This window comes from Amyelois transitella, chromosome 12 (assembly GCF_032362555.1).
Source record: "Amyelois transitella isolate CPQ chromosome 12, ilAmyTran1.1, whole genome shotgun sequence".
In the NCBI taxonomy this organism is placed as follows: domain Eukaryota; kingdom Metazoa; phylum Arthropoda; class Insecta; order Lepidoptera; family Pyralidae; genus Amyelois; species Amyelois transitella.
The window spans coordinates 1,584,616-1,598,106 of record NC_083515.1 but is presented as its reverse complement, the minus strand read 5'-3'; the positions used below and the strand labels follow the sequence as shown (position 1 = coordinate 1,598,106).

The 13,491-nt window shown below is 38.2% G+C and overlaps 1 protein-coding gene across 1 annotated transcript; it reads right to left on the bottom strand.

Moving 5' to 3' along the window:
- Positions 1-2,594: 2,594 nt before the first annotated feature.
- On the bottom strand, positions 2,595-12,554 carry LOC106142661 (NAD-dependent L-serine dehydrogenase). The gene is made up of 6 exons (XM_013344510.2): positions 12,360-12,554; positions 9,179-9,361; positions 8,833-8,950; positions 7,103-7,313; positions 3,428-3,584; positions 2,595-2,774 (listed from the first exon to the last, which is right to left on the bottom strand). The coding sequence occupies exons 1-6, from the start codon at positions 12,489-12,491 to the stop codon at positions 2,619-2,621; spliced, it is 957 nt and encodes a 318-aa protein (XP_013199964.1). The 5' UTR covers positions 12,492-12,554; the 3' UTR covers positions 2,595-2,618.
- Between the last annotated feature and the right edge of the window lie 937 nt (positions 12,555-13,491).

Below are 13,491 nucleotides of genomic sequence, written 5' to 3'. Positions count from 1 at the left end.
AATTGAAACAATGACTTAAATCTTTTTTTTTATACAAAACACTTCATACGAAAATCTTATAATATTCACATTCCCTACTTCCACCGCCGAGCGGAATGGACGCATCCCTTTTAATTCCCCGCCTCGGCTTTCGGACGGCAAAAAATGCCATCCATATTGAGTTTTTTGGAGGAAAAAAATCGAATAAAGGACAATAGGAGGGACGGTCTCTGTCATAATCATATTTTTCTCAGCACAAAAGAGTTCTTACATTAATGTGACTGGGTTATAAATGAAAGTTAGGCGCATATAAGCTCCGTTTGTGTTGGGTTTTTTGAATGTAGGCTCGTTTACACGTTCAGCGGTTACTTGGAGATGGACAATGTAATTGATATTTTTAAAGAAATAGCTGTACTTTTGATAATATACGACAAAATCACACAAGCAAGCGACACAATGACACAACTATCGCTGTTTCGCTTTTTATTACGACGCGTGAAAACGGGATAGCGATAGTTTATCAAAACGCCGTTGCGCGTGCCATGTTACTACTGCGCCAAACAGAACTCGATACTGCTAGATTCTGTAATCAAGACAGGTTGTCTGCTTTTTGTAACTGTCTACAAAGAAATAATGAAATAAGGCTCCCAGCTACAGTTACCAAAAGCGTACCTGTCCTTTCTTTCTTGACGCCACTCTTCACAGTCTGGGAACCCTTTAGATTACTACCGCGTTCACCGTTAAGTAGGTCGCCATCTTCTGGCGGCTTCTTGCTGGATCTCATGTCTATAGCTAAACCCACGCCCTTTAACAAATTGTAAAACTAGTTCTTATAAAGATTGTCTTTATTCTATTATATTTTTAAATTATCTCCCATCTCGTTTACCTGCGACGTTTTACTAAAACGCTACATCTACTTAACTTCCAGCCTATGTTTCTATATGTCGACAACTTTGTCCTAGTTATATTTTATTTTTCAAACATTCTTCAGTTATAATTAGAGCCGTTAAAGAATCTACACCAAAACAATTATATTATACAAATTATCACTGCCCAACGTTACTCGATGCAAGCTCACTTGAATCGTTCAAACGAGGCATTGCTTGCGTTTAACCGGCCATTTCGGACGATGCTCAGTTTTTTAACGTCACTCTACTTCGGGTTCTTTTGGCGGGAAATGCCATTTTTTGTACTATAACAAAGCAAGTCTTAAGTACAACGCGTTTTTGAATTTACAAAAACTTTTGATACAAAGCTGTATACTTCACGCTGAAACATTTAAAGCACAATAAATTTGCAATGAGATTTGTAGAAAAATAAATTATAATCTGGTTTCGCTTTGATTTGTAGGAAAATAAAATACGAAATGGATTCGCTTTGTTTGACTCGTGGTGCAATGACTATTTTCATGACCTGATCTGGGATCGAATCCAGGACCCATTGGTTCGGAAGCGAGAATCCGATAACTGCGTCATACAGGCTGTCAATGAAAATGTAAAATAAAAAAATTGTTGATTTCCAACAACGAATTCTTTTGAATGAATATTTTTTTTAATTTTAATAAAAATCATTTTGCTTTATTCTATTACATTGATAAGAAATGGTACACCTTTAACACAAGATGGGTAGGAAATTGAACAGTATTGGACGAAAATGAAATATCAAACCAGCCAGCGTTTTTCCATAACTTATCGGCGCGAATGCCGCCGTCCCAGCTAAATTGGCACGAGTTCCAAATTTGAATACAATGACATTTATTTCTTTTTTTTTTTTTTTTATTTAGCCGCCATCTGTGGAGCGATACAGTTTTAGCTTCGGGCTGAAATGAGGATTTACTAGCTTTTACTTTAGCTTTCCAAAAATATATAGATGTTTCGCAAATCCCCCGGGAATTTTTACCGAGATTAAAGTTACCCTATGACCTTCTCCGTACGCCAAACTATACGTACCTATGCAATATTTCATGCAGATCGGTTCTGTAGTTTAAAGGTGAAGAGGTAACAAACAAACTCACTTTCGCATTTATAATATTAGTACCAATGGATGTAAGTATGGATGCGATAAGCAGTTTAAAAGTAATTTGACTGTAAAAAGCTGAACTTTGGCATGTATTTTTCTTAAGAAGGAAAAGTGTGTGTAGGGGTACCCAGGCCCGCTGCATTGGAACGAGGGTACGACTGGCAATACAAAAACAATAATGTATGTTAAATTATATTTAAATATCACTCCTGTAGGGGTATTCAGAGAGTGTGTGGTTCCCGGCAGTGCCGTGTGTTTCCCGGCAGAATTACAAAAAAGAATAGGACCACTCCATCTCTTTCCCACGGATGTCGTAAAAGGCGACTGAGGGATAGGCTTATAAACTTGGGATTCCTCTTTTAGGCGATGGGCTAGCAATCTGTCACTATTTGAATCTCAATTCTATCACCAAGCCAAACAGCTGAGCGTGGCCTATCTGTCTTTTCAAGACTGGTGGCTCTGTCTTCCCCGCTAGGGATATAGACGTAATCATATGTATGTATGTAATCTTTCCACTTGCCACAATCCATTTTTGGGTCATCCAAATTCATCAATCTCTCCACACAAACTCGTCACTTAAGGGTAAATAAAGCAAATTTATCTTTTAAAAATTCTATTATCTATTGTTTATCTTCTTTCAAAAGCTGATAAATATATGAGAAGTCCTTTTGTCCGAAGCCTCTTGTTTGCGCCATTCGGTACAGCTGAGTCGCGACGGCCCCGAGCGGGATGGGTGACCGGATGCCGAGAGCCATGCCACTGGCGAGCTCCAGATCCTGGAATAGATATAATATACATACATACATATCGGTCACGTCTATATCCCTTGTGGGGAAGAGCCATCAGTCTTGAAAATACTGGTAGGCCACGCTCAGCTATTTGGCTTAATGATAGAATAAACTTGGAATTCTTTTTTTAGGCGATGAACTAGCAACCAGTCACTATTTTTTTTTTTTTTTTTTTACACTGATTGAGTTAGCCTCGAAGTTAGTTCGAAACTTGTGTTACGAGATACTAACTCAACGATACTATATTTTATAATAAATACTTATATAGATAAACATCCAAGACCCAGGACAATCAGAAAAAGTTCTTTTCTCATCATGCCTTGACCGGGATTCGAACCCGGGACCTCCAGTGTCACAGACAAGCGTACTACCGCTGAGCCACAGAGGCCGTCGAAACTATATAACTATCGAACTATATAAATATCAATTCTATCATCAAGCCAAACAGCTGATGGTGGCGGAGGCCAAACAGTCTTTTCAAGACTGTTTGTTGTTATGACCCTTTTAAATTGCTGCAGCGCATAACTTCTTATTCTTAAGATTTTTTTTTTATGTTATATGTTTTTGAAGCTTCTGTACGTTGGGTTGTTCAAATAAATCTTTCATTCATTCATTCATTCAAAGAATTTTTACACGCTCACCTTGACCATGAGTTCATTCTTGAAGCCACCGTCATAGTTCTTGCTAGAAGGAGCGGTAGGCACCAGGCCAGGCACCGGGCAGTAGACCTCGGTAGACCACGAGCGGGCCGAGGAGTTGTTCAAGACATCTAGGAGAACCTTGGGGTCTAAACCCATTCTGTAAGAAAGATACGATTACTTTTACATTTACATACATACATATGGTGACGTCTATGTCCCTTGCGGGGTAGACAGAGCCAACAGTCTTGAAAAGACTGAATGACCACGTTCAGCTATTTGGCTCAATGATAGAATTGAGATTCAAATAGTGACAGGTTGCTAGCCCATCGCCTAAAAAAGAATCCCAAGTTTTGTAAGCCTATCAGTCGCCTTTTACGACATCCATGGGCAAGAAATGGAATGGTCCTATTCTTTTTTGTGTTGGTGCCGGGAACCACACGGCATTTACATAATTATATATAACTAGCTGTGCCTGCGACTTCGTCCGCGCGGAATAGTTATTTTGGGCATCATTGAAGCCCTCAAGGATGCTCCTTCCCCGATTTTTTTCACATTTTCCATTATTTCTTCGCTCCTAATAGTTGCAGCTAGACGTAATCCAAACATATAATAAAACTGTAACTGAACTTTGTCTGTACATTAAAGATATTTAAGAAAAAAAAATATAAGGGGTCTTTTTAGGGTCAATAGAAGCCAAAACAATTTTTTTTAGAATTTTTGTCTGTCTGTCTGTCTGTCTGTCCGTCTGTCTGTCTGTATGTTTGTACGCGCATCACGCAAAATCTACCGAACGGATCTGAACGAAATTCGGCACAGATATAGTTAGTAACCTGGATTAGAATATAGGCTACTATTTATCCTGAAATTCTATCCCAAGGGGATGAAATAGGGGGTGCAAGTTTGTATGGAACTTCGTCATTTTTTAAATCGATATAAAAAGCTATTAATTAATAATTATAATACATAGACTGATAGACAAAACTGTAGTCAAAATCTGTACTAATATTATAAAGCTGAAGAGTTTGTTTGTTTGAACGCGCTAATTTCAGGAAGTGCTGGTTCGAATTGAAAAAATCTTTTTGTGTTGAATAGACCAATTATTGAGGAAGGCTTTAGGCTATATAACATCACGCTGCAACTGTAAGGAGCGAAGAAATAATGGAAAATGTGAAAAGAACACGGCGAAAATTATTCACCCTTGAGGGCTGCAATGATGCCCAAAATAACTATTCCACGCGGATGGAGTCGCGGGCACAGCTAGTATATAGCCTAAAGCCTTCCTTGATAAATGGTCTCTTCAATGGCATCATCGCTGCCTACAACTGTAGGCAGGTCGATGGGGCGGCCGTGACGGCCTGGGTCTTCACGACTTCATACACTGGGAGTTCCCATCGGCGGCGGCGTTATCACTGGTCGACGACGTCTGCCGCAAGGCAGCGAGGGGAGAGTTTCACCCGACGGCCCGGAGGGCGGGCGTGGAGCGGCGAGATGACGCGCAGGTGGCTGTGTGATGACGCGTCCGCCCTCTCGAATATCTAGGTTCTCCCACTTCAGGTCCCTGCGGATCGTCGAGTTCCTCACGTAGCGCGGGGCTCCGACGACTGCTCTGAGACGTTGGTTCTCTTGGGCTCTGAGTCTTCTCCTGTTGGTCTCAGAGCAGAATGCGTACCACGCCGGGGCCGCGTACGTGAGGCGGGATCTGACGTACGTTTGGTAGATCCCGAGCTTCGTCCTCAGGGGGAGGCTGGAGGAGAGAACTGCGTGAAGTCTCCCCCTGGCTGCCTTGGTCATGAAGCTTGCACTCCCCTCCCGCCCCTTTTATACCCTGCCGCCGCTAGCCGCGTCGAGCGCGGCAACCGTTACGCAAAAATAATCCTTATAGCATGATTCAGTATTTACGCGCGATGGCTTGCTAGCGTATTTCATTTCATGTATAATTTTGGTATTTCTATACTGATTTCGATGATTTTTATTTTATTGAATAGGTACTTATATTAACTTTTAAGAATTACGAATGAGTGTGAGTGTTATTGGTATTATAAACATCAGAGTAAAGAAATATAATCAGAAATCTCCGAACTGCTAAGCTATTAGGAATTACACGTGTTATTGTGAGTCAACCATAAAAGATAGACTTATGCTGTCTTGGGATATTTTTTTAATAATTTTATGTAGAATATTTCCATTATACATAGTTTCGCTGTATCTTTAACCATTAAGGCTGCACACGCGACGGAAGTTTAAAAAATCAAGTAACTTCTCCCGTTTTCCCAACATTTTCTTCACTGCTCTGTTCCTAGTGATTGTAGCATAATGAAAAGTATACTATAACCTGCTCAGGAGTATGAAGAATAACTGTACCAAGTTTCGTTTAAATCCGTCAAGTAGTTTTTGTTTCTATAAAGAACATACAGACAGACAGACAGACAGACAAAAATTTTACTGATTGCATTTTTGGCATCAGTATCGATCACTAATCACCCCCTGATAGTTATTTTGAAAATATATTCCATGACCTCTCTACAGATTTATTATAATTATATATAATAACATAAGTCTAAAACTAAAGATACTAACTCAACGATACTATAGGTATATAGATAAACATCCAAGACCCAGGCTAATCAGAAGAAGTTCCTTTCCCATTTTTTTTAACGTGTCACTATTTGAATCTCAATTTTATCATCAAGCCAAAAAGCTGATCATGGCCTATCAGTCTTTTCAAGACTGTTGGCTCTGTCTACCCTGCAAGGTATATACGTGACTATATGTATGTATGATTCATTAAAAACCGTAAACTCAAAATATTATCAAATCTCATTATGACAGGTTAACTTCAATTATATACCTACCTAAATTTTACTGCCATCAATTCCTTTTAACTAGGCCATTTCCAATTGTATGCAAATGATTGGCATAGTCCATTATAAGATATTGAAATGACTCAGATGGCACCCTATTTACCAAGCTGCGGCGATTTTATTAATCCAAAGACACGATTTGTTACTCAAGTCAGGAGGGAAACGGTGATTCAATTTCTTTATGGTAAGCAGACGTATAATCGATGTGATTTAAAATTTACCAATAGCATCAGGAATTTTTGATGGATTCTGTGATAAAGAAATGTTCCTGTAATTTTGAAGGCCTCTATGGCGCAGCGGTTACACCGGAGGTCCCGGGTTCGAATCCCGGCCATGGCATGATGAGAAAATAACTTTTTCTGATTGGCCTGGGTCTTGGATGTTTATCTATATAAGTATTTATTATAAAATATAGTATCGTTGAGTTAGTATCTCGTAATACAAGTTAGAACTTATTTCGAGGCTTACTTGATCTGTGTACTTAATAAAACCGTAAAAAAAAAAAACAAAATTATGTAAATGTCGTGAAACAGTGCCGCGTGGCTCCCGGCATCATTAAAAAATAGAATAGGACCACTCCATCTCTTTCCCAATGGATGTCGTAAGTGGTCCTATTCATTTTTCCATTGGCGCCGGGAACCACACGGCACCCCTTTGATAACCACAAAAAAAGGTTACGCGAAGCATTTGCCAACTGTACTTTTTGTTCCTTTACATATCGCCTAAGCTCTTCTTGCTTTCTTTTGCTTCCTTTTTATTTCTTACCTGAATCTCAACTTTTTAAAAATCAAGATGCATTATAAAGACTACTTACTTGATACCCATATTCATGCACTCAGCCGTGGCCATGCCAGTGATGCCCATGAGCATATTATTGGCCAATTTCGCGACCTGGCCAGCGCCAATCTCACCGCAGTGGAACTGCTTGGCTCCCATCGCCTTCAGCATGGGGAGGGATCTGTCAAAGTCCTCCTTGCGACCTCCTGACATGAACGCGAGAGTTGCATTCTGGGCTCCCATTGTACCTGGAATTATTGAAGGTGTTTATTGTCTCCTCTGTTGGGATAATGCCCTATTAGGATAGAATAGAAAAGATTTATTTTCAAAATTGGATACAAGGTATCACTTATTGACGTCACATAACTTAAATCTAATTATAACTACTACCGCTTCCAAAGCGCATGTGTAGAAGAAGCGGCGGAACAAACTACACTGCAGCATTTTCATCGGACGTAAATTTATAAATATAGATCTCTTAAATCTAAATCGAGGACGAATGCACATTGTGTACATTAAAAAAAAATGAATGAATGTAGAACTGATGAACTATTGTATGACTCAATCAAGGTTAACCCTTGGGATAATTTAAGCGATGAGCTATCAATCTGTCTCTGTCAGAATCTCCATTCCAAACTACAGTTATACAGCTCCGCTGAGGCTTTCTTGTCTTTTTGAGACTATTGACTCACTCTGTTTTGAACAAAACATACATGAAATCCATGGTATTCGTGTATCTTTCTGTCTTCAGGAGACGGCAAATACTACATCTTTCTACTTGCCACCGTCCCTTCTTCACCTCCCTTCATCCACCATCATCAACGTGGATTTCTTCTTTCAGGCGATGGTCTAGCAACCTGCCACTATTTGAATCTCAATTCCATCAAAGCCAAACAGCTGAACGTGGCCTATCAATCTTTTTAAGACTGTTGGCTCTGTCTGCCCCGCAAGGGATATAGACGTGACAATATGTATGTATGAATGTAAAAAATATCGCATGATTTCTTTCCCCTTCTTCCTCCTGGCTTTCAGTTCCGGTTGCATTCTCTTCACTCTGGAGAGGAGCCCGGGTTATGCCTTTGACCATGGATCCTGAATTAAGTGAGTCAGGTTTATACATGTAGCTACCCCCTCTGACCTCCGCAACCTTTGCAGGTAAACCTAACCCGTATTGAATCTATCATGCTTACACATCCAGTTACCTGAATGTGCAGGTTTCCTCACAATGGTTTCCCTCAACGTTATTTCCCCATCAGGTAAATAAGTATCACGTAACAGCTGTTTGTTTTTCAGATGGCAACAAATAGTTATCGATGATAAGAATTGTTTTTCTCAAATCACTCCATTTATTGTTACGTACTAAATGTGCCGTTGATAAGACAACGATAGCTTATCAGTGGGCCGGGTCGCCCCCCTTGGATAAATAATGCTGTGTATCTTTATAATAATTCTATTCGATAGCATTATGAACGAAAATGAGTGGAAAATCTTATAGTAATGAAGTTTATACTTATGAGTTGGTGGAAACTATTATACAAACATACATACATACATATGGTCACGTCTACATCCCTTGCGGAGTAGATAGAGCCAACAGTCTTTTCAAGACTGAATGGCCACGTTCAGCTAATTACTATTTAATAAATACTTTTTTCATAAGTAAACTAAACGTGGCCTTCTATTCTTCTCGAAACTGTTGGCTCTGCCTACCCCGTAAGGGATAAAGACAAACATATTTAGGTATGTAATAACAATGTAATAATTTACCTCCAGATACCGGGGCATCGATGAATCCAACCCCCTTTTCAATGGCTACTGGAAAAATTTGTTTGGGAACATTGGGGTCCACTGTGCTAGAGTCTATGAGTAGGGTTCCTTTGGGTGCCTGGAATAAAATAAAGAAAATCTATAAGTGTTTATTTGTAAAAGGCACGTCATGCACTTAAAACTTTGATGGTAATAAAAGAGGTGAGTTATGATAAATATAATTGCTACATAACGTTTTCATTTTGACCTATAATTTAAACGCAGCTCTCGAATTAAGTGATGTGACGTCAATAAGTGATACCTTGTATCCAATTTTGTAAATTAATCTATTCTATTCTATACTCACATGTGCAACGACGCCATCTTTTCCAAGATACGCGTCCAGGACCACTTTGTTGCTGGGCAGGATGGAGACCACGGCGTCTGCACCTTCCAATGCGGCTGCGATGGATGTGGCTCCTGTGATACCGTTCTTGGCGGCTGCTGTCACGGCTTCCTTTGATGGGTCGTAGCCTTTCACAGCGAAGCCCTGGTTCAAAAAGAATTCTTTTTAGAATACCTACATAAGGACCGTATTTTATTGTAAATTAAATTCATTAAACCTCTATCTGTCTTGTCATGCAAACACATACTTACACTGCATATTTTCACGCGTAAATTTAATTTTGGCTTAATGATGGAATTGAGATTCAAATAGTGACAGGTTGCTAACCCATCGCCCAAAAAAGAATCCCAAGTTTCTAAGCCTGGCCCTTAGTCGCCTTTTACGACATCCATGGGAAAGAGATGGAATGGTCCTATGGTCATAGCCTTTCACAGCGAAGCCCTGGTTCAAAAAGAATTCTTTTTAGAATACATAAGGACCGTATTTTATTGTAAATTGAATTCATTAGACCTCAATCTGTCTTGTCATGCAAACTCATACTTACACTGCATATTTTCACTCGTACATTAAATTTTAGTGCAATTCTTATAATTAAGAGTTCAATCGGACTCTTACCGTAGCAACAGGGGAAGAAAGATTAAGATCAACTACAATGATGTGAAGTAATCATTAATCTCCCCCTCTCTAGTTAGGTAATGTTTTAAGAATAACAACCTGTTTAAATATTTGAATTTCAATTCCATCACTGTTGGCTCTGTCTTTCCAGCAAGGGATATAGACGTGATTATATGAAGGTATGTACAAATTATCCATTTGGTTGTAACTAAATATATACCAAGAATCTTTAGTATATAATCTTAGTCAGATTACAGGTCCAGATGTTTTACTTTTCATTTCAAATGACCCCAAAACTCAAAGCAAAGAGCACCTCATTTGCATAATTCTGCATAATCCTGAATGAATTGAGTGAATTTTAATTTTAAATTGTACTGGTTGCCACGAATTCTGCTCAATCTTTAATTTACTTTTACCTTTAATCTTTTGTCGATGTTTTAATTTTTGTAATTGACTTCTGTATTGGTAATTTTGAGGGAGAGATTTTAATGGAATAGGAAAAAGTCGATTACGTGAATAATTAAAGATTCGTTAAAACATTCACGGACTTTTACGAAAAGATTTAACAATTTTTTTCTGAAAAGTACTTTTAATATAGGTAGATTTAAAATTTTAATCGTCAAAATACAGCATTTCAGCAGGCAAATTCGTGCTGTGAAAAGATTTGCGTACTCTTTTTAATACAATTATTGTCTTAAACATGTTGGATGTTTGTTTATTATTAAAACTGTGAATGATTGCATAAGATTTTATAACCATTTCAGCTTCATTTAAATAGCAAGGTTGAAAGTATCATTAAGTAAGCCTATTATAACTGTTTAGTTAAAGATAAGACATTATACAATGTACTGTTCTGATATCAAATGAAAAATTATATAATTTTCTTTAAATAACTAAGAGTTATATAGCCAACAGGCAATACAAGACAATACATATCTTAATTCTCGCTATCTTTTTACATTTGTGCAATTTTTCGTGTCCTTATAGAAATGAAGTAAATTTTTAAATAGTTCTTGCTAACTGTCACGTTGCGTCTTCGTTGTGAACTGGCCCTAAAAATGTTTTTTTTTTAATAATACGAGTAATATTCATCCATCCTCTGACTTAAGTCCAACTGCCTGGAAAATATCCCAGAGTCCACAGATTACACAAGAAGAGATTTCTGAGAAATACCTAAGTCCGCTTTTGTGTACCGTTAATCAGTATTTTTCTAAGTGTAATATTAATTATGAAAGGAGGAATAAGGGTTCTCGTAAACCTACATTTGTTATTGCCATATCCTGGTTGAGGTTGCGAAGAAAGGTTTTACTATTGATAATTATGTATTGAAAAATATTCTCCCTTTAGAGAATTTATTCAGAATATAACGTCCACAAAACGATGCCAAACGTGGCTTTTCAGTCTTATAACTATTTGTTTGTCTACCTGGCAGAGCATAAAGACGTGAGGTGTGTGTAAATATCTCATAATTTGGATTGGTGCCGTGTGGTTCCCGGCACCAATACAAAAAAGAATAGGACCACTCCATCTCTTTCCCATGGATGTCGTAAAAGGCGACTAAGGGATATGCTTACAAACTTGGGATTCTTTTTTAGGCGATGGGCTAGCAACCTGTCACTAATTGAATCTCAATTCTATCATTAAGCCAGATAGCTGAACGTGGCCATTCAGTCTTTTCAAGACTGTTGGCTTTTTCTACCCTGCAAGGGATATAGACGTGAATGGTCACGTGATAATTCTTCGAATTTCATCATACGCTTCTGAATAAATACAAATTACATACATACATACATATGTAATTTGGATTTATTCAGATGTATGTATGTATGTAATTTGGATTTATTCAGAACCGTATGATGAAATTCGTAAAATTATCGCTTGAACTTTGAAAGTTATTTTATCTTGTCAGGCACCCATACAAAGCCACCCACAGAGAACGGAATGCCATTCCCTCGGGCGCTGTGGGCTTCAGTGCTCTGTAATGTTATCGTTACCGCCGGTATGTTAGGATTCCAATAGGTTGAGGTATTTATGAAGATATACTAATATCTACTAGGTAATTAAATGCCTAACGATACGAAACTACCACATTATTATCCTACTAATATTATAAATGCGAAAGTATGTGAGTATGTCAGGATGTCAGTATGGATGTTTGTTACTCTTTCACGCAAAAAGTAATGAACCGATAACGATGAAATTTGGTATGTAGGTAGCTGAAGACCCAGAATGACATATAGGCTACTTTTTATCCCGGAGTTTCCGCGGGTTTGATAGGGAGGAATGGAATGGTCCTATTCTTTTTTGTATTCGTGCCGAGAACCACACGGCACCAATAAATACATAGATATGTTGATATTTTAATAAAAATCAGTATCTACATTAATAAATAAATACGAAGACCAATCACCATAAAATTGTCTTTTGCTTTTCCGTACAAATAAGACGTAACTAAACAAATACATTCATAAACATTCTTATTCAAACACCAAACCGGTTTGCATTCACAATAACTTTGAGAACTCACCTTTTTGACTAGGTTTGCGGCCATAAACCCTCCCATATTGCCAAGGCCGAGAAAGGCCACATTTTTATCCGCTTTTGAGCTATAACCCCTCTTTGGAATGCTCAATAAACACTGCGTTGCACGGCCGGCCATTTTGGTTTATTTTAGACGCGTCTGTTTACGGCGCGCGCGCAGTTAGACTAATTCAGAATTATACGTGACCGCGTTATCGCTATCAGTTAAATAACAATGCGGCTGATTATTGTAATTTACATTGGTTTAGGCGATGTAACATCTAATTACTCACTTATTTGATGTAATATTTGGGGTACATTATATTTTATTTTTCATATTGAATTTATTTGAAATACCGTGAACTGAGTAAGAGGCGACTAAGGGTTTAATTATTTTTAAACTAGTGCAACAATCTTAATCAAGCTGGGTTAGATTTTGATGGTTAGACGGGGTCTTCGTTACCGAGAAAGTAGTAAAAGCGAAAGTACTCGTAATGCAAAAATATTATATACCTACTAGAGGCCGCCCGCGACTTCGTCCGCATGGAAACCCTATCAATCCCGCGGGAACTCTGGGATAAAAAGTAGCCTATGTGTTATTCTGGGTCTTCAGCTATCTACATACCAAATTTCATGGTAATCGGTTCAGTAGTTTTTGCGTGAAAGAGTAACAAACATCCATACAAACTTTCGCCTTTATAATAGTAGTAGGATTACACTTAATTAAATAATTCGGTTTTTCCTTTGATGGCAGTCGACTCTGAACTGTCGCTTCTGCTAAATACCTAGGAAATTAAAAAAAAGTATCCATAAATACTAACAACAGTCCTAATAAAATGATCACGAACAGTTACCTAATTTATGTTTATAAAATTAATGTGTCGTGTGGTTCCCGGCACTATTACAAAAAAGAATAGGACCATCTCTTTCCCATGGATGTCGTAAAAGGCGACTAAGGGATAGGCTTATAAACTTAGGATTCCTCTTTTAGGCGATGGGCTAGCAACCTGTCACTATTTGAATCTCGGTTCTATCATTAAGCCAAATAGCTGAACGTGGCCATTCAGTCTTTTCAAGACTGTTGGCTCTGTCTACCCCGCAAGGGATATAGACGTGATCATATGTATGTATGTATGTAT

Excerpts from the sequence above, each read along its gene's own strand:
- LOC106142661 (XM_013344510.2), bottom strand. The coding sequence starts at position 12,491 with ATGGCCGGCCGTGCAACGCAGTGTTTATTGAGCATTCCAAAGAGGGGT. Across the intron at positions 8,951-9,178 it reads AAGATGGCGTCGTTGCACAT|GCACCCAAAGGAACCCTACT; the intron begins GTGAGTATAGAA and ends ATTTTATTCCAG. Across the intron at positions 3,585-7,102 it reads TGCATGAATATGGGTATCAA|AATGGGTTTAGACCCCAAGG; the intron begins GTAAGTAGTCTT and ends TCTTTCTTACAG.